The sequence below is a fragment of the Haliotis rubra genome, unplaced genomic scaffold (genome assembly GCF_003918875.1).
Source record: "Haliotis rubra isolate DU_JTF1 unplaced genomic scaffold, ASM391887v1 Scf255, whole genome shotgun sequence".
NCBI lineage: Eukaryota > Metazoa > Mollusca > Gastropoda > Lepetellida > Haliotidae > Haliotis > Haliotis rubra.
In genome coordinates, this window is record NW_025766614.1 from 749,871 (window position 1) to 769,453 (window position 19,583).

At 45.2% G+C, this 19,583-nt stretch overlaps 2 protein-coding genes across 5 annotated transcripts in view; both read left to right on the forward strand.

The window, feature by feature from the left end:
• The first annotated feature begins 275 nt into the window (after positions 1 to 275).
• LOC124279713 lies at positions 276 to 5,551 on the forward strand. Of its 4 annotated transcripts, none has more exons than XM_046715572.1 (3): positions 276 to 372; positions 3,264 to 4,298; positions 4,356 to 5,551. In XM_046715572.1, the coding sequence occupies exons 2-3, from the start codon at positions 3,302 to 3,304 to the stop codon at positions 5,459 to 5,461; spliced, it is 2,103 nt and encodes a 700-aa protein (XP_046571528.1). In that variant the 5' UTR covers positions 276 to 372; positions 3,264 to 3,301; the 3' UTR covers positions 5,462 to 5,551. The 4 variants fall into 4 exon arrangements, with proteins under 4 accessions (XP_046571528.1, XP_046571530.1, XP_046571531.1 ...); XM_046715574.1 differs by having other exon boundaries at positions 3,264 to 4,127; positions 4,185 to 5,551; XM_046715575.1 differs by having other exon boundaries at positions 3,264 to 4,109; positions 4,281 to 5,551.
• Positions 5,473 to 19,583, forward strand: part of LOC124279714 (DIS3-like exonuclease 2) — a 31,705-nt gene continuing 17,594 nt past the window's right edge. Inside the window, 9 exon segments of the mRNA XM_046715576.1 lie at positions 5,473 to 6,321; positions 9,481 to 10,025; positions 10,116 to 10,184; positions 12,304 to 12,357; positions 12,685 to 12,786; positions 13,217 to 13,355; positions 13,732 to 13,904; positions 15,834 to 15,981; positions 16,652 to 16,709. Coding sequence (XP_046571532.1) covers positions 5,694 to 6,321; positions 9,481 to 10,025; positions 10,116 to 10,184; positions 12,304 to 12,357; positions 12,685 to 12,786; positions 13,217 to 13,355; positions 13,732 to 13,904; positions 15,834 to 15,981; positions 16,652 to 16,709 — 1,916 coding nt within the window. The 5' untranslated portion in view covers positions 5,473 to 5,693.

The window sequence follows — 19,583 nt, forward strand, 5'->3', positions numbered from 1 at the left end:
ATGTATAATTTTCTTTATACGAAATTAAATTTGGGACTTTGAAATTGATCACCACCAGATATATATGTCTGTACTTAACAGATTTATTTTTCACTCTCTACACGCATGTACCATTTCTTGTTGCACGTTTCCTGATGTAGATAATAATCGCGTTAGCATAGAAAAAAGATTAAATAAAATGTGGTTACGAACACTGTTCAAGCTGTTCGTGCAGATTCACCAAATGTCATTTTATGCTTTGTCCAAGTTATATTGGAGTGGCCTCCCTTGGTTAATCTCGTGCAATATCGCGGTATATGTAAACTGAAAGCCAACTACAGAATGCGTGACAGCGAAATCAGAAGGCATTTTTGACGTTTCCAAAAACAAAAGGTGCACAATTTAGTAATCTAGTTTTCCTATGCTCACACGCGCGGCAAGTACTATAAGTCTTGTTTGTCCCGTTCCTTGCTGACCGTGTGACAACCATGATAACAATGCATTCTATGCGTCTGGGGTGTTGTGAGAATTGCGAGTATGTGTTTTTGTGGTGCAATACATATGTGTTAACATAGTCTCTGAACACTTTTGTACTGACAGGTATGTTTTGAGTGAGGAATGGTCACGTAAATATGTTATGTATGTGTGTGTGTGTGTGTGTGTGTGTGTGTGTGTGTGTGTGTGTGTGTGTGTGTGTGTGTGTGTGTGTGTGTGTGTGTGTGTGTGTGTGTGTGTGTGTGTGTGTGTGTGTGTGTTTACGTTGCGGATTTACTCAGGCAGCTCCTATAGATGTTCACACAGTTATCAATTTAGCTGCCACAGTAAACACACATTAACACAGCCTCTCAGGCTGCCCAAGGGATACAGTCTATTTTTGTGTGTATCATTTATTACAGTTGAATACTTGTTATTTTGGGGGAAATAATGGCTAACTTAATACATGGTCCCACTTCTACAGGAGGATGGCTACCTTTATACATAGTCCCACTTCTATAGGGGATGGCTAGCTTTATACATAGTCCCACTTCTATAGGAGGATGGCTAGCTTTATACAAAGTCCCACTTCTATAGTAGGATAGCTAGCTTTATACATAGTCCCACTTCTATAGGAGGATGGCTAGCTTTATACATGGTCCCACTTCTATAGTACGATGGCTAGCTTTATACATAGTCCCACTTCTATAGCAGGATGGCTAGCTTTATACATGGTCCCACTTCTATAGGAGGATGGCTAGCTTTATACATAGTCCCACTTCTATAGGGGGATGGCTAGCTTTATACATAGTCCCACTTCTATAGTACGATGGCTAGCTTTATACATAGTCCCACTTCTATAGCAGGATGGCTAGCTTTATACATGGTCCCACTTCTATAGGAGGATGGCTAGCTTTATACATAGTCCCACTTCTATAGGGGGATGGCTAGCTTTATACATAGTCCCACTTCTATAGGGGGATGGCTAGCTTTATACATAGTCCCACTTCTATAGGGGGATGGCTAGCTTTATACATGGTCCCACTTCTATAGGGGGATGGCTAGCTTTATACATAGTCCCACTTCTATAGGAGGATAGCTAGCTTTATACATGGTCCCACTTCTATAGGAGGATGGCTAGCTTTATACATGGTCCCACTTCTATAGCAGGATGGCTAGCTTTATACATGGTCCCACTTCTATAGGGGGATGGCTAGCTTTATACATAGTCCCACTTCTATAGGGGGATGGCTAGCTTTATACATGGTCCCACTTCTATAGGGGGTGGGCTAGCTTTATACATAGTCCCACTTCTATAGGGGATGGCTAGCTTTATACATGGTCCCACTTCTATAGGGGATGGCTAGCTTTATACATAGTCCCACTTCTATAGGAGGATAGCCCACTTCTATAGGGGGATGGCTTTTATACATAGTCCCACTTCTATAGGAGAATGGCGAGCTTTATACATAGTCCCACTTCTATAGGAGGATGGCTAGCTTTATACATGGTCCCACTTCTGTAGGGGGATGGCTAGCTTTATACATAGTCCCACTTCTATAGGAGGATGGCTAGCTTTATACATGGTCCCACTTCTATAGTAGGATGGCTAGCTTTATACATGGTCCCACTTCTATAGGTCCCACTTCTATAGATGGCTTTATACCTGGTCCCACTTCTATAGGAGAATGGCTAGCATATACATAGTCCCACTTCTATAGGGGATGGCTAGCTTTATCCCACATGGGGATGTCCCCCACTTCTATAGGAGGATGGCTAGCTTTATACATAGTCCCACTTCTATAGGAGGATGGCTAGCTTTATACATGGTCCCACTTCTATAGGGGGGATGGCTAGCTTTATACATGGTCCATGGCTGGCTGGCTTTATACATAGTCCCACTTCTATAGGGATGGCTGGCTTTATACATAGTCCCACTTTCTATAGGGATGGATGGCTAGCTACATAGTCCCACTCCTATAGGAGGATGGCTAGGTTTATACATGGTCCCACTTCTATAGGAGGATGGCTATGGTCCCACTTCTATAGGGATGGCTAGCTTTATACATGGTCCAACTTCTATAGTACGATGGCTAGCTTTATACATAGTCCCACTTCTATAGGAGGATGGCGAGCTTTATACATAGTCCCACTTCTATAGGAGGATGGCTAGCTTTATACATGGTCCCACTTCTATAGGAGGATGGCGAGCTTTATACATGGTCCCACTTCTATAGGGGGATGGCTAGCTTTATACATAGTCCCACTTCTATAGGGGGATGGCTAGCTTTATACATGGTCCCACTTCTATAGGAGGATGGCTAGCTTTATACATAGTCCCACTTCTACAGGAGGAGGGCTTGTTTACTTTTTTCTATATCACTACAATACACTTGCTATACTAAATTACTTTTGACTCATTTCTGTCCTGTTGTCAAATATATTGCAATTAACATTTCAGCTTCACTACTACAAATATCTTCTGAAAAAAGTGTTGATAGCTAGCTTTTCCTTTTGGACCAGTGATGAAAGATTTATTTTTAGTAAGTTTCATTGTGATTTGATGTCAATATTCATATAACAAGATTAATTGTATCATTACCTATGTGTCACGATACATATTGTATCTTGACCTTGCAGTATCCCCTCTTGTACTTAGGCTTTATTTATTATTGTAATATTGATCTGGATGATGAAGCCTGTTCAGTTTGAGGTGATCACCCTTTGTTGTCATTTTGTTACAAAGCCATTACTTCAAGTGTGCTGCAGGGATGTATTGTTTTTTATATACTGAATGTTATATTTTTCAGATTGTTTTAGTGTCAACCAGGCAACATTAAACGTTTCCATGGCATCATCTGAAAGTGTACACTCGGAAGTGATAGCTGATGTTGAAAGTGTTGAGGATCAGCTTAAATCTATCAGTATTAGAGAGTCAAGCGGGACAGGGAAAGATATCCAAGATGTCTCAGGTAAATCCCAGCCGAATGCATCAGTGAGATCAGGTAAGGACAGTAGTGATGATCTGATGTCTGATGTGGTTGATGATGGATCAACAAGTAACTCACAAACCACAAGTTTGCATGGACACACAACCCTATTGCATGGAAGTGAGGAAAATAACTTGGACTTGCATGCAAAGGGAGATAACCCCATTGTGAGTTCTGATACTAACACTGCTGATGTAGAATGTCAGGGCAATAACAACATTTGTGTCACAGATGGATCACAACCTTGCACTGTTGCAGAGGAAAATGTAGATGATCCCCCTAAAATAATGAGAGCATCTGAGGAGGAAAGTGAAGGAGTGGATGTGGAAGAAGGCAGTTGTCAGCCGACCGAAGACTCAGTGAGAGCGCAGCTTAAGGAGAAGTCTGAGGACAACAGTGATGTAGATGAGATTGTCACTGACGATGTCACCACAGACCAAGTTACAGACAAGTCTGCCCAACTTGACCCACAATCATCAGAAGAAACATGCACAGTTACTCATGGTGTCACCAAGGCTGATATCACTCCTTCAACACCTCCATTGCCCGCTGATGTTGGACATTGTGTGAAACCAGAAGAGTCATTTGTGACTGGGTCAGTTAAGACCACTGATCCCTCCCTTCCTGGTGCTGAATCTGTGTGTGATGGGGATCAAGTCAGTCCGGGTACAAGGAATGAAGAAGGTGTTGAATCTGTGTGTGATGGTGATCAAGTCAGTCCGGGTACAAGGAATGAAGAAGGTGTTGAATCTGTGTGTGATGGGGATCAAGTCAGTCCGGGTACAAGGAATGAAGGAGGTGTTGAATCTGTGTGTGATGGGGATCAAGTCAGTCCAGGTACAAGGAATGAAGAAGGTGTTGAATCTGTGTGTGATGGGGATCAAGTCAGTCCAGGTACAAGGAATGAAGGAGGTGTTGAATCTGTGTGTGATGGGGATCACATCAAGTCCGGTACAAGGAATGCAGAGAGCGGTGAATGTAAAGGAGATGTATCAGCCATGATTGGGACTGAAATCAAATCCGAATCTCAAAATCAGAGTATTTCTGACAGTCATTTACTTAAGGACAGCCAGCAGCCAGTCTGTGTTCCTGACACAAGTGAAGTCAGTGCTTCTTGTGACACCAAGATGGATGGCACAAGTATTTTTGCTGATGGGGAGCACAATGCCAAAGAACATTTGGAAGATAACACAACTGACTTGAGACAAACCAAGTCCACTAATAATGACCAGATAAACAGAACAGATTCTGCAAAACAAATTCAAAGTGAAATACCAGAAGAGTTTACATCAGAGATGGTAAGTGAAGAAAGACATAACGCTTGTGGAGAAGATGAATTGGAAGAAGCTTCTGCAGGTGCTAATAGTGGAGATACTAGACAAAAGTCTGCAAGTGATGTCAGATCTGTTTCACCAGGGAAATCTGTCAGGAAAAGGCTTGGTAGAGGGTCAAGGAACCCTCCAGGAATGGGTTACAGTAGTCTGTTGAGGAAGACCACAGAGAAAGGTGGAGACTGGGAAGTGGGAGGGGAGGTGGAGGAACAGGGATGTGATGGGGAGGAACAGGGAAGGGAGGAGAATGCAGCAGGAATTACTAGACCAGGAAAAAAGAACAGAAGGAAGAAAAAGAAACAGAACAAAGACTTCCCTGCGATCGACGCAGCTGATGAGGAGCGTGTGGAACAACTTCAGGACTTTGATGATGGGAGTGTAGATGAGGACCCAGGTGACCTGCGGCAGCAGGGTGGCAGGACAAAGAGGGACAAGAAAAAATTCAACAGACACGACAGGCAAGAGAGAAGGAGAGAAGAAGACATACTTGTAGAACAAGCAATGCCATATTTTAAAAATGAATGGGATGATGTTAACAATTCACGGAGTGTTCATTATGACATCACTGGAATGCCAGGCCAGTTTATGGATGATGTTGATGATGATGACGATGATGATAATGATAAGGGGAAACAGAATAAGAAACAAAAGAAGGAGCAGAGGTCGTGGAAGAGGTCAAGTTTATGATGAGGGTGGCAGGAGAGGAGGAAGAGGAAGGGGGCGAGCACGGGGGTCAAGGGAATTCAGGAGGACAAGGACAGATAGATCCGATTCCTCCAGTCATAGTGGACAAAAACCAGAAGAATATTCCACACAGGATGTCAGAAGATCTCATTCATCAGTGTCAGAGTCCTCCAATCAGAGTGTGCGTGTGCTTGATGATAGCGGGTCATTTGAAAATGTACAGGACAGAGGGTACATGAATCTGACAATAACTGCCTCCGGAGATGGGACAAGGCGTGTGGAAAAAGACTGCTACAGTAGTTTTGTAAACAGTGTTGGTTCTGGTGGTAGGAGACGGGACAATAAGAAGACAATGAACAAGAAAAGCAGTTATGCAAACCAGATAAGTGACGATGAAAGGTTTCAGGATGTGGACAACATGCATGCTCAGTACCAAGGATATCCTGAAGGTCAGGTCATGGAGGGACATCTGGAAGAAGTTCCTTTGAAGAGGAAAGACAAAAGGAAGAAGAAGAAGAAGGATGGTGGTGAAAGGGAAAGTAATTTCTTGTATGCAAAGGACAGTTCACATTTTGTAGGAGGAGGCTCTTTTGATCAGAATCAGGAATATGACCGAGATGCCACTAGCCATGATTCTCAAGAACCAAAACCGTCCAGAAAGCAAAAGAATAAACAAAGGTACCAGAGACAGTCAGAGGCCAGAAGTAAAGTAAGTGAGGACTATGGCTATTCGGGCAGTTTCCAGGAGTATGGAGACCACCGTGAAGGACCCCTGGATGACCCTGAAGGTCAGATTGCTGCCCAGCAGTTGCCCAAGGAACAAAAGAGATCCCACATTGAGGAGAGTGACAGAGGGCTGTCTGGTGAGTCCCACTGGAGAAACACTCTGATTCTAGATAGGGAACTAAGTTGTCCTTTCTTTAGTTCTGTATCTTGTGTTTCTGGCAATAACATCCACTAAAACTTCTCGTAATATTTCACGCTTCACATATTCTCAGGGATATGGAGAATATACAGGGATGGCTAATTGGAAATATTGTTGAGAAGATTATTAATGACTACCAAAATGAAAATTGAATATCAATAATTTACTGGCCACATAAAGAAACTGTGCATATAGAAAATATAAATATAGGCACACAGCGTCTTTATACATAAATACATTTGTGAACATAGCAAGTATTGGAGACAATCAAACGCTCATGCACATGCCAGGCGATGTGATGTCATTGACGGTGGCCTATGGCCTTGCAATGTGTTACTGCACGTGCAGCTGCACACAACATGTGAAACTCTGAAATTGCTGTCACTGTCTAAAGCTTGATCTTTTGACATTCAAATGTTCACAAATTCACATGAGAAGTCACATGCACATCATGCTAAGATTAATATCTGCTCAGCGTCATGAAGCCATTGGAATGGTTCAAGCAGGAAAGAGCCAACAACAGGTGGCAGCACATTTCCAATGCCATCGTAACACGATATCTGCATTGGTCAGGCGTTATCGAAACAGTAATGCCGTCGCCGACCACCCACGTTTTGGGCGTTCACGACGTAGTGACGCCAAGACAGGACAGATGGATTCGGGTGACTCATCTCAGACACAGGTTCCAGACGGCAGTGATCACATCCCAGACCATTCCCCGGGCCTTCAATGTTCATTTGGTAGCCTCTATGCGTCTTCGATGCACTGCTGTGCTTCACGCACACAGTGGTCATACCCGTTATTGACTTTGTGACTTCGTCGTGTGACCCCCTACTCGATTTTGAACTTCTGACGTCATCGATACAGATATTGTTCATGTTCTTTTGACATGTTGTTGTGGTCCGATACTTCAGCTTATAAAGTGTCTACATCATTTCGTCTTTGCTGTGTTGTATTCCAATTCTGAAGGCATTTTCTGTGTGCAGAGTTTCTTCATGTGGCTGGTATATATTACAGAAACTATTGTAATGAAATGAATAGCTCAAGTGTGACATTTCCATTTGGACCTGTATTGGCAATGATGGGTGGTTTACTACAGTCCTGTATTAAGTATGTGTTTTGTTTAGCTCAGCTTCTAATTGTAGTGCCGATCTCGTTGACTGACATACAGGGCTAACTCTTATTAAAGATAATTGTTTTTTTGTTTGTTAACTAACATGTTGTGTTTGGCTAGTGATGTTTAGGTTGCTTTCAGTTTTAAACTTAGTACTTTCATGTTTAACAAGTTGTTTTAACCAGTTATTGGATGTGTGTAGGTTAGCTCATATGGAAGTGCCATCAATTTGGTTGCTTTTACATGGGGAAGTAGTACATTGATCCTCACATGTCAACATGTGCCCCTGTGATCATCACATGTCCACATGTGCTCCTGTGATCATCACATGCCAACATGTGCCTCTGTGATCATCACATGTGAACATGTGGAACTGAGATCATCACATGCCAACATGTGCCCCTGTAATCATCACATGTCGACATGTGCAACTGAGGTCATCATCACATGCCAACATGTGCCCCTGTTATCATCACGTGTCAACATGTGCAACTGAGATCATCATATGTCCACATGTGCCCCTGTGATCATCACATGTGAACATGTGCCCCTGTGATCACATGCCAACATGTGCAACTGAGATCATCACATGCCAACATGTGCAACTGAGATCATCACATGCCAACATGTGCAACTGAGATCATCACATGCCAACATGTGCCCCTGTGATCATCAGTCATGTGCACATGTGCAACTGAGATCATCACTTGCCAACATGTGCCTCTGAGGTCATCAGTCAAGTCCACATGTGCCCTTGTGATCATCACATGCCAACATGTGCCTCTGTGATCATCACATGTGAACATGTGGAACTGAGATCATCACATGCCAACATGTGCCCCTGTAATCATCACATGTCGACATGTGCAACTGAGGTCATCATCACATGCCAACATGTGCCCCTGTTATCATCACGTGTCAACATGTGCAACTGAGATCATCATATGTCCACATGTGCCCCTGTGATCATCACATGTGAACATGTGCCCCTGTGATCACATGCCAACATGTGCAACTGAGATCATCACATGCCAACATGTGCAACTGAGATCATCACATGCCAACATGTGCAACTGAGATCATCACATGCCAACATGTGCCCCTGTGATCATCAGTCATGTGCACATGTGCAACTGAGATCATCACTTGCCAACATGTGCCTCTGAGGTCATCAGTCAAGTCCACATGTGCCCTTGTGATCATCACATGTCGACATGTCAAAAAGTGTTGTGTGGTTTCTCTACAACAGAAACAAACCAAGATAGCACCAATGTGTTAACTGATTTACCATTGCTGGCTTCCAACAATAACATATTCACTCAAGCCTCAGTTTGGGTAATAAGTGCATAGGGCCACTCACTGGCAAGAAACTTGAAGACAACCGTAAAAGGTCAGTCTTTGAATGGGGGCGTTGGGGAAGCCTTGTGGTTAAAGCGTTCGCTTGTCACGCCGATGACACAGGTTCGATTCCCCACATGGGTTCAATGTGTGAAGCCCGTTTCTGGTGACCACCGCCGTGATATTGCTGGAATATTGCCCAAAAAGCGGCGTAACACTCAACTTACTCACTCAATCTTTGAATGGAATTACTTACACTGTCCATAGTCTGAAAATTAATCAGCTGAGTTTGGAGCCATGTGACTCCCCTTATTGGTTTTATTTTGTTGAAAATCTGATTTGATTATTATTGCTGTGAGTGCTGATTTTAATGGAAGAGGTTTCTTTTTTTAACTAACTTACGCTACCATGTTGACCCAACTATATATAGTTGTCTTCCTAAATGTGCCTTTTTTTATTCCCTTAATTTGCAAATTTAAAAGTGTATAAAATAGCGTATTGTCAAGACAACTCATGATTTCATAACTTTTTACACCAACTTTTTATCAATGTGTGTTTAATTAATTTCAAATGATAACAAATTTAATTATGACATTAATGTATGATGATTATCAGTGTCTCAAGCCTGAAATGTATTCCTTGTAGATTTGGACAGAGGGGTAGCACCATCACCACAAGGAAGATCTCACCAGGGGCCAGCTAATACAAGAGGGGGTTCAAGGGGCAGGGGTGGAGATAGCAGGAGAGGGAAGAGAGGCAGCAGGAATGACAGTGGGAGCTATGAACACAGACATTATTCTGGAGATGGACCGCCGCATGGACGGACTGATAGAATGTCGCCAAGGTCAAATCAAGGGCATCATGGTCAGGGCAATGTATTTCATGGTCAACATTTCCAAGGTAAAGACCAACATAGTCAGCAATATCAAGGTCACAGCAGAAGAGGTCATCCTGGAAGGAGGAACCACCCTAATTTCCATGCTGGAGCCATGACAGGCCACCCCCAAAGTTCTAGGATGGGCCAGAATGTTCAGCAGCTGGAAAATGAAAGTCATGGCAACAGGAATAGGTCACATTTGGGTCAAGGTCAAGGTAGAACTGGCAGTTCAGTTGATGGTCAGCAGACAAGTGAAGGTCGTCAAAATCAGGGACAGAAGGACAGGAGAAAATGGACAAAAAAACCAAAGCAGGTAAGCAATATTTTCTTGCAAAGTGTTTAAAGAAATATCATTCCAAATCACAGTTGACAGTATAAATGGATTAAACATTGTATATTTCAGGCCAAGTTTGAACCTCACTTGTCCAAAGAAGAAGTAGCTGATGGCCTTAAGAGAGGGACATTGATAGAGGTATGCAGCACTTAAAGAGCTTTACTCATAACACTTGTTCATTTGGTGGACAGCTCTTATCGCAATCGTGACTTCATACATGTAATAGGATCATCAAATGTTTGTCTTGTTTTAGGCAGGACGTGTCTGAATTAGGTTTTATAAGAGGTTAATGTGTATGTTCTTGTGGGTCTAGTGCTTGTGGGCTGGTGCTTGTGGGCCGGTGCTTGTGGGCCGGTGCTTGTCTGCCGGTGCTTGTGTGCCGGTGCTAGTGGGCTGGTGCTTGTGGGCTGGTGTTTGTAGGGGCTTGTGGGCTGGTGCTTGTGGACCGGTGCATATGGGCCAGTTCTTATGGGCTGGTGCTTGTAGGGCGCTTGTGGGCTGGTGCTTGTAGGGCGCTTGTGGGCTAGTGCTTGTGGGCTGGTGCTTGTAGGGTGCTTGTGGGCTGGTGCTTGTACTAGTTGTGGGGCGCTTCTGGGCTGGTGCTTGTAAGGCGCTTGTGGGCCGGTGCTTGTAGGCCGGTGCTTGTAGCGTCACTTGTGGGCTGGTGCTTGTAGGGCGCTTGTGGGCTGATGCTTGTAGGGTGCTTGTGGACAGGTGCTTATGGGCTGATGCTTGTAGGGCCCTTGTGGGCTGGTGCCTGTAGGATGCTTGTGAGCTGGTGCTTGTAGGGAGCTTGTGGGCTGGTGCTTGTGGGACAGTGCTTGTAGGGCACTTGTGGGCTGGTGCTTGTAGGGTGCTTGTGCATCGGGCTGGTGCTTGTAGGTCGCTTGTGGGCTGGAGCTTGTAGGTCGCTTGTGGGCTGGTGCTTGTAGGGCGCTTGTGGGCTGACGCTTGTGGGCTGGTGCTTGTAGGGTGCTTGTGGGCTGGTGCTTGTAGGATGCTTGTGGGCTGGTGCTTGTACTAGTTGTTGGGCGCTTGTGGGCTGGTGCTTGTGGGCCGACGCTTGTGGTCCGGTGCTTGTAGGGCTCTTGTGGGCCGGTGCTTGTAGGGCGCTTGTGAGCCGATGCTTGTAGGGTTCTTGTGGACAGGTACTTGTAGGATGCTTGTGAGCTGGTGCTTGTAGGGCGCTTGTGGGCTGGTGATTTTGGGCCGGTTCTTGTGGGCAGGTGCTTGTAGGTCGCTTGTGGGCGGGTGCTTGTGAGCTGGTGCTTGTAGGGTGCTTGTGGGCTTGTGCTTGTAGGGTGCTTGTGGGCTGGTGCTTGTACGAGTTGTAGGGCGCTTGTAGGGCGTTTGTGGGCTGGTGCTTGTAGGGCGCTTGTAGGGCGCTTGTGGGCTGGTGCTTGTAGGGCGCTTGTAGGGCGCTTGTCGGCTGGTGCTTGTAGGGTGTTTGATGGCTGGTGCTTGTAGGGCGCTTGTGGGCTGGTGCATATAGGGCGCTTGTGGGCTGGTGCATATAGGGCGCTTGTGGGCTGGTGCATATAGGGCGCTTGTGGGCTGGTGCATATAGGGCGCTTGTGGGGTGCTTGTAGGGTGCTTGTGGGCTGGTGCTTGTGATAGTGAGGGATGAGTAAGGGGTATACGTGCATATGTTCAGATGTGATTTAGTGTAACAATTCCTGTTTGGGAAGTCAAACCAAAATGTTTAAAAACTCTTCACTGAAGTGAACTTCATTCAGGTGATGATTGTTATATATTCTTCTGAATAAACATTTTATGACATATAAAATTAAGCTTCACAAATTGTGTGAGATGAAAATGGGCTGGTTTGATAGCCATGTTTGTGACCCTCAACAAAACGATCCTGACACAAATGGCTGCTGACACAAAATCGGGTTTCAATCGACTTGCAGAAATAACGAGTGGTGCTCGATAGGCCAATCATCCATGATTATGTTTACATTAAGTTTTAATCGATTGCATGCGATGGTAGTGTAGCCATCGGCAAAGCTGTCGGGTGGGGTGCACCAAAGTGTTCGGCCTTGTCATGATGTATTGTACTGTGAAGCATTTCGAGTCGGGGGTCATCTCAAAAACAATATTTTTTTAATCATTAATCCTCGCAAAGACACTAGGGCCTGTGCCTGATAGTCCTGTTTGTTTGTATGCATTATCACTGACTATTTCTCTCTCCCTTCTTGCTATATGTACAGTGAACATCACCACAATGAAGATTTTTGTTTAATTAACATTGTTTCAGGGGCCGATCAGAGTAAACCAGAAGAATTATTCAGAAGCTTATGTTCCACTGCCTGTAAGTAATGTGACCACACTCATGGCCACCAACTTTTGTGTGGATGTTTCTCAAAATAAACAACAACATGTACCAGCAACTGTGTGTGGATGTGTCCCCATAATAAACTACAATATACATGAACAATTTTTGTGTGGATGTTTCCCAAAATAAACAACAACAACAACAACATGTAGCAACAACTGTGTGTGGTTGCGTCATCATTATATACAGCTACAATATGTAGCAACAACAATGTGAAGATGTGTCCCAATAATAGACAGCTACAACATGTATAGAGAATATTGAAAACTCGGAAATTACAACTGGCTGTATGTTGTTTGGCAGGATGGGACAGCTGATATCTATATTTCTGGTCTGCACAATCGGAATCGAGCCCTGAATGGTGACATCGTAGCTGTGCAGCTTCTGGACGAACAAGACTGGAAGGTGAAGGTTGTTTGTTTAGGGTGTCTCCAGTTCCAACATTCATGCATTCTTTTGGTGACGCCTCTTTATCTAATTATAAATATGCCTCATTAGGCATCCCACAATTTATGGTACAGACTGTTGTTCACAGATAAAAAATGAATTGTAGTCTGTTACAACAGTAGTTCATTGTATACATTTTGACTATAATGTACAACAAGTGGAGAGGAGAGCCAAACCCACTTCGTTATATTTGTCAGTTCGTAATAAGCATTTTGATTATAAATGTAGTTTACTCTATGCTGAAATTTTCACTGCTCCATATACATTGAGAGCCTATTTCTGTAAGTGCTGTTAGGTCATGAACTTGTTTTCAGCATGTGTCCAGCATGTGTCCAGCATGTGTTCAAATGCAGAACTTTGAACTTGTGTCATTCTGTATATGTTGAAGGTCTATATAGCTGACCTTGAAAACCTGGAGGCCAAGGTGAAGCCACATCAGGGTCAAGGGGAAGGAGATGTGGCAGGAGGTGATGGCAGTGATTCAGGGCCGGATGTTGTTGTGGAAGAAGTTGTTCAAACCACCAAAGGTTTAATTTGTTCTTCATATTGATATTTGATATTGAATTGATATTCTATTTGTAAGTTATCTGGCATTTACACATGTGTGTTCTCTGCCTGAAAGTGATGCCCAGAATTGCTGACAACTATCTCCCTAATTTTTCTTAATGTTATTCTGGGTATCTGATGTATTTGTCCTGCTTTTTGAATGTGAAAGCCTTGCTGTTATTTTCAGTGTCAAACTTAAAGCACTGATTACTTTGTGCCGAGCACCAGGGACTCAGGGGTACAATATGTACACATGAGGTTGAGAGGAATCTCTCTTCTGACCCTATCTTCGCCCTTCTAATAACTTTAATCAATCACCATGCATATTGACTTATTGATTTATTGACACATTGACAGAAGCCAAAGACAGTGATAGCCACAAGAAGAAGGATGCTACTCCACACAAGACGTACACATCACTGAAAGAAGTGATGACCCAGGGAAGCCCCGTGGCTAAGGCCCTGATGGGCGGGCCGGGGGACCAGGGAGATGCTGTTGACAGAGGCAAGTTGCTGCAGAAAACAGGGAAGGTGAGAGTTTGTTGTCTTGTTGACTAATAGATGATATAGTATACTATTGTGTGGATTTGAGAATTAAGTGATTATCTGTTAAATGCGATGGTACACTTGACAAAACTGGTCGTCTCAATGGTGGTGTATTGTTGTGTACCTATATACTGTTGTGTTGTCAGGTCGTGACAGTGGTGGGGGTAGTGTTGTGTTGCTATATACTGTTGTGTTGTCAGGTTGTGGCAGTGGTGGGGGTAGTGTTGTGTGACTATGTACTGTTGTGTTGTCAGGTCGTGGCAGTGGTGGGGGTAGTGTTGTGTGACTATGTACTGTTGTGTTGTCAGGTCGTGGCAGTGGTGGGGGTAGTGTTGTGTTGCTGTATACTGTTGTGTTGTCAGGTCGTGGCAGTGGTGGGGGTAGTGTTGTGTCGCTATATACTGCTGTGTTGTCAGGTCGTGGCAGTGGTGGGGTTAGTGTTGTGTAGCTATATACTGTTGTGTTGTCAGTCATGGCAGTGGTGGGGTTATGTTGTGTTGCTATATACTGTTGTGTTGTCAGGTTGTGGCAGTGGTGGGGGTAGTGTTGTGTCGCTATATATACTGTGTGTGTTGTCAGGTCGTGGCAGTGGTGGGGGTAGTGTTGTGTTGCTATATACTGCTGTGTTGTAAGGTCATGGCAGTGGTGGGGTTAGTGTTGTGTTGCTATATACTGTTGTGTTGTCAGGTCGGGGCAGTGGTGGGGGTAGTGTTGTGTTGCTATATACTGTTGTGTTGTCAGGACGTGGCAGTGGTGGGGGTAGTGTTGTGTGACTATATATACTGTTGTGTTGTCAGGTCGGGACAGTGGTGGGGGTAGTGTTGTGTTGCTATATACTGTTGTGTTGTCAGGTCGGGGCAGTGGTGGGGGTAGTGTTGTGTTGCTATATACTGTTGTGTTGTCAGGTCGGGGCAGTGGTGGGGGTAGTGTTGTGTTGCTATATACTGTTGTGTTGTCAGGTTGTGGCAGTGGTGGGGGTAGTGTTGTGTCGCTATATACTGCTGTGTTGTCAGGTCGTGGCAGTGGTGGGGGTAGTGTTGTGTGACTATATACTGTTGTGTTGTCAGGTCATGGCAGTGGTGGGGGTAGTGTTGTGTTGCTATATACTGTTGTGTTGTCAGGTCGTGGCAGTGGTGGGGGTAGTGTTGTGTGACTATATACTGTTGTGTTGTCAGGTCGAGGCAGTGGTGGGGGTAGTGTTGTGTTGCTATATACTGTTGTGTTGTCAGGTTGTGGCAGTGGTGGGGGTAGTGTTGTGTCGCTATATACTGCTGTGTTGTCAGGTCATGGCAGTGGTGGGGGTAGTGTTGTGTTGCTATATACTGTTGTGTTGTCAGGTTGTGGCAGTGGTGGGGGTAGTGTTGTGTGACTATATACTGTTGTGTTGTCAGGTCGGGGCAGTGGTGGGGGTAGTGTTGTGTGACTATGAACTGTAGTACGATATGATACACAATTCATTTGTGTTGTTATCGATTCAAATTTTGTCGAATATCGATTAGTATTTTAATGTTTCATCAATGTGTCATATATATTTTAGTTTTACTAAAGTCTGTTTGTAATCTATTTGGTCCTATGACAAATAGGAGACCGCCCTGACAAGAAGTCTTGCTTGCTTTACTTTTTGCCCTAATAAACTACATTGCGCCAAATATGATTGGATAAGGCCAGACCATGCTTGTGACCATAGCCCATCTCAAAACACTTTGAGTTTGAGAACCCACTTAATTTAGTGTCTCTTTGTCACCTTTGGATGGATTTCACACTCTGTATCCAGGTGATGGCTGCTTGTTTCATGTAACATGTAGAAAATGCAGTATTGCCTTGAGTATCGCATCGTGACCTCAGTATCGCGATGTGTATTATATCATGAGGCACCTGTATCATGACATTCCAAATATACTGATGTGTTTGCAGGTCGTGGCTGTCATCGAGGCTAAGCACTCCCGTGTGTGTAGTGGCCATATCAAATTGATGCAGGACCGGAACAGAGAGGTGGCGCTCTTCTCACCGTCAGACTCCAGAGTACCCCGCATACAGGTGCCCATGTCAGATTGTCCCAAAGGTAAGGGCTTCATTTGTCTGTCTTTGTGTCCTTTTCTCAGGAACTACACAAGTTGCATTAATGAAATCTGACCGAAACCTTATGTTATTCCCATCATTACTTCCCTTGCTACACATTTCTTTAATCTCGGGCATATTCAGTGATAGACTCAGTGTCTGAATGGGGACAAATATTTTCAGAAACTACTGAAGTTTCATGAAGCTACTTAAGACTGAGTTTGTAAATTGGGGCAATAAATTATTTTTTTCCAGGTAAAGGGCATTTTGTGTGTATGCTTTTGGGTGATTGTTTACTTATTCAGTATGGGTGATTGTTGACATGTTCAGTAGAGGTGATTGTTGACGTGTTCTGTATGGGTGATTGTTGACATATTCAGTATGGGTGATTGTTGACCTGTTCAGTATGGGTGATTGTTGACGTGTTCAGTATGGGTGATTGTTGACGTGTTCAGTATAGGTAATTGTTGAAGTGTTTAGTATGGGTGATTGTTGACGTATTCAGTACGGGTGATTGTTGACGTGTTCAGTCAGTTCTGTGAGGTTTCATTAATAGTTTGTGTTGAATGAAGATAAACATGGTCCTTGCACAGATATGTTCAATGTCATCTCGTGTTCAATGTCAGGATTAACAATGTGTTCCAACTATTTATAATTTTTCAATCTTTGTACAGATTTTTTTGAGCGTCCTGATGACCATGCCAAGACGCTATTCATAGCAAGAATCACAGAGTGGGACAACTCCATGTTTGCCAAGGGGTAAGGACCAGCATACATGACTGATTTATTCTGTAGTGTAGAAGCCTGCACCATGAACATTATCCAAGTACCAACCTGTGCAGTGGCAGGTGACGATAACATGTATAACATGATAAGATACAGTACAACCAGAAATTATTGAGAATTTAAAGTTCTTTTTCATAGAGATCGTCCTTGGGGTACATATATACATTTTCTGCGGCTGAAAATTTCATGTGACAGTTGTATCAATGTTTTAATAAAAATATTGTACAATAAATAAAAATCTTTTCTCATCTATTATACGGCCCTCACCACGTGGAGTTACCTCCCTGCTATGCATGCGCAGCCAACCAGGTAAGCACCTAGGCCCGTATCATCATTCCTTCTGCTGTCACTCAAGCGTTCACACGTGTTCCGAGTTACTAGCTGATTTACTTCTCTTGTGAAGAATGTCTGAGACTTCAACAACTGTATGTATGGTCTTTATTCGTTCTTGAGAAAGAAAAAGAACAGTTTTATTTACTTTGCAGTCTGTTATTTCTCATTTATGTGATTTTGTATTAAATTTTTACACTAGCTTTCCCGTGGTTTACGCACGTGTTGCTATTCCATGGCGGGAAGTTTAGCGTGCCACGTGGTTGTCATATTGCGTTATTAACCAAGTATTTCATGTCGCGTGGTCGCATTCACGTAATTTTCAATGTTTTGTACGTGTATATTTATGCTGCTGTGTTCAGCCGTTAGCTACATGCTTGCGTGTTTGCTTTCAGGCGTTTACTGGGTGTACTGTCTGCAGGCAGAATATCCCTAGAGCTGATAGGCATGACAAATGCTTGTGCTGTTTAGAGAAAGCAGGGCATAACCCTGAAATCTGCGAACTGTGTATGGCATTTCCCCCCCAGAAGAGAAGGGCGGCTGATTTCCTTTTTTATTAGGAATTGCGGGAGGCGGAAGGGGAACTGACCCAGGAGATTCCCCCGTCCAAAGCCAAAAAGGCTAAACAAGCTAAACCTAGGTCTTCGCATAAGTTGCATTCCCAATCTCAATGCCAATCTAGTGGTTTTGATATGTCAATCATCACTCAATTGTTTCAGCAGCATATGGACTCCGTGAAGTCCCTTGTTCATGAGTCCGTTGGAGGTCTCCGCCAGGAGTTCCTCGCCCACTCTGAACGGGGGACCGAGTGTCCGGGGGTGGGATTGCAGAGTCCGGCTCGATCCATTGGCCTGGAGGCGACTGTTGATCCTTTGCCTTTGGCTTCGGGCCCAGATGCCCCGGCTACCCCGGAGGGGGAGGGTTCGCTCCCAGTCCCCCTCTTGGTGCTGGCGCAGGGTCCCTTGAGGATTCCTGGGGTTCTAGTCCCTGCACCACCCAGCCCCAGGAGAGCGGAGGAGCCGGTTCTGTCCGGGCTTCCTTCTGTGTCTCGGGACAGGGGTTCGAGTGTCGTGTCGGTTGCCGGAGCGGAGAGTTCCTTGGGCTCTTCCCTTCCCACGGCGTCTGTGGCTTGGCCTCCCACCGGGTCGGGGTTCGGCTCCTCTTCACGTGGAGACCCGAATTCTGACTCGGGCTCGGATGCCATGTCTATGGAGGTTGGGGAGGTCGAGGAGTCGGAGGGTATTTTCCGTTTCTTGTCGGCTCTCCGGGAGGTTAGGCAACGTATTGCCGAGTATGGTATTGCCCCCCTACAGCAGGCATACCATACTTACAAGGAAGTCTACTGGAATGCCATGCAGCAGGTGCGGGTAGTGGTCCACGAGGCCTACATTTCCTCTATCCAAAGGTTGGCTCTGGAGGCGGAAGGGAGCACAGGAGACGTTTCCCCGAATATTGTTCTGCTTCGCCAATTATCCGAAGTGCAGGCCCACCTGATGCAAGACTCTTTGCGGTCTGCGCAGTCATGGGGATGCGCAAGCTGTGGCTGTCTACATCCCATTATTCGGCAGCAACACAGCAGACCTTGCTGGCCCTTCCGTTTCGGCTGGGAGCGACATTGTTTCCGGGGGCGCAGCAGGTCAGCTACCTCCTTCAATGATTCTAAGGCCTTGTTGGAGCAATCGCGGGTTTCTCGCTCCCGTGCTCCCGTAGCGTGTTCTTCCTCCGGGGTGCAGCCTACGCCTGATTCTGCCGGCTGGCTTCGGCCGCTGGGTAGAGGTAGGAGGAGGAGCTGTCCCGCCAAAGGTAAGGGCAAGGAGCAGGCCTCTTCGTCTGGCTCCCAGCAGCCTTTTCGCGGTCGGGGGGGTCTGCCCCAACCTCTCGTTAAACCTGCAGGCTGTCCCCGTGGGTCCGTCCAAGTCAGTTCATCTGCAGGGGACCACTCACGCACTCTTACCACACGTCCCAGTGGGGGGCCGCCGGAGTGGGAGAAGGCTACCAGCAACACTTGGGTGCTATCCACCGTCAGTGTCGGCCATCTACCACTGTGGAAGCGAGGCCCGCCAGAGTTCACCAGCATACGTCGCACTCCGGTGACGTCATGTCCGGTCAAGGTGGGTATACTGCGAGACGAAGTTCAGGCTTTGCTGGACAAGTCCACAATAGAGTGCATACCACCGGGTGAGGAACAGGCGGGGTTTTATTCCACGTACTTCCTCGTTACGAAGAAGGACGACGGATTCCGTCCAATTCTCAACCTCAAGGGGTTGAATCGCATGCTAGAGGTTCCATCCTTCAAGATGGAGACACTTCGCTCGGTGATCACCCCTGTTCAGCCCGGCGATTGGCTTATGTCGATCGACCTAAAGGATGCGTATCTACATGTGCCAATTCATCCATCGTTCAAACAGTACCTCCGGTTCTCTTACGACGGGATGTATTAACAAATCACTGTGCTCCCCTTCGGCATATCCACTGACCCCAGGGTGTTCA

What these genes read in the sequence shown, in the direction of transcription:
- LOC124279713 (XM_046715571.1), top strand. Translation starts at nt 3,302, where the DNA reads ATGGCATCATCTGAAAGTGTACACTCGGAAGTGATAGCTGATGTTGAA.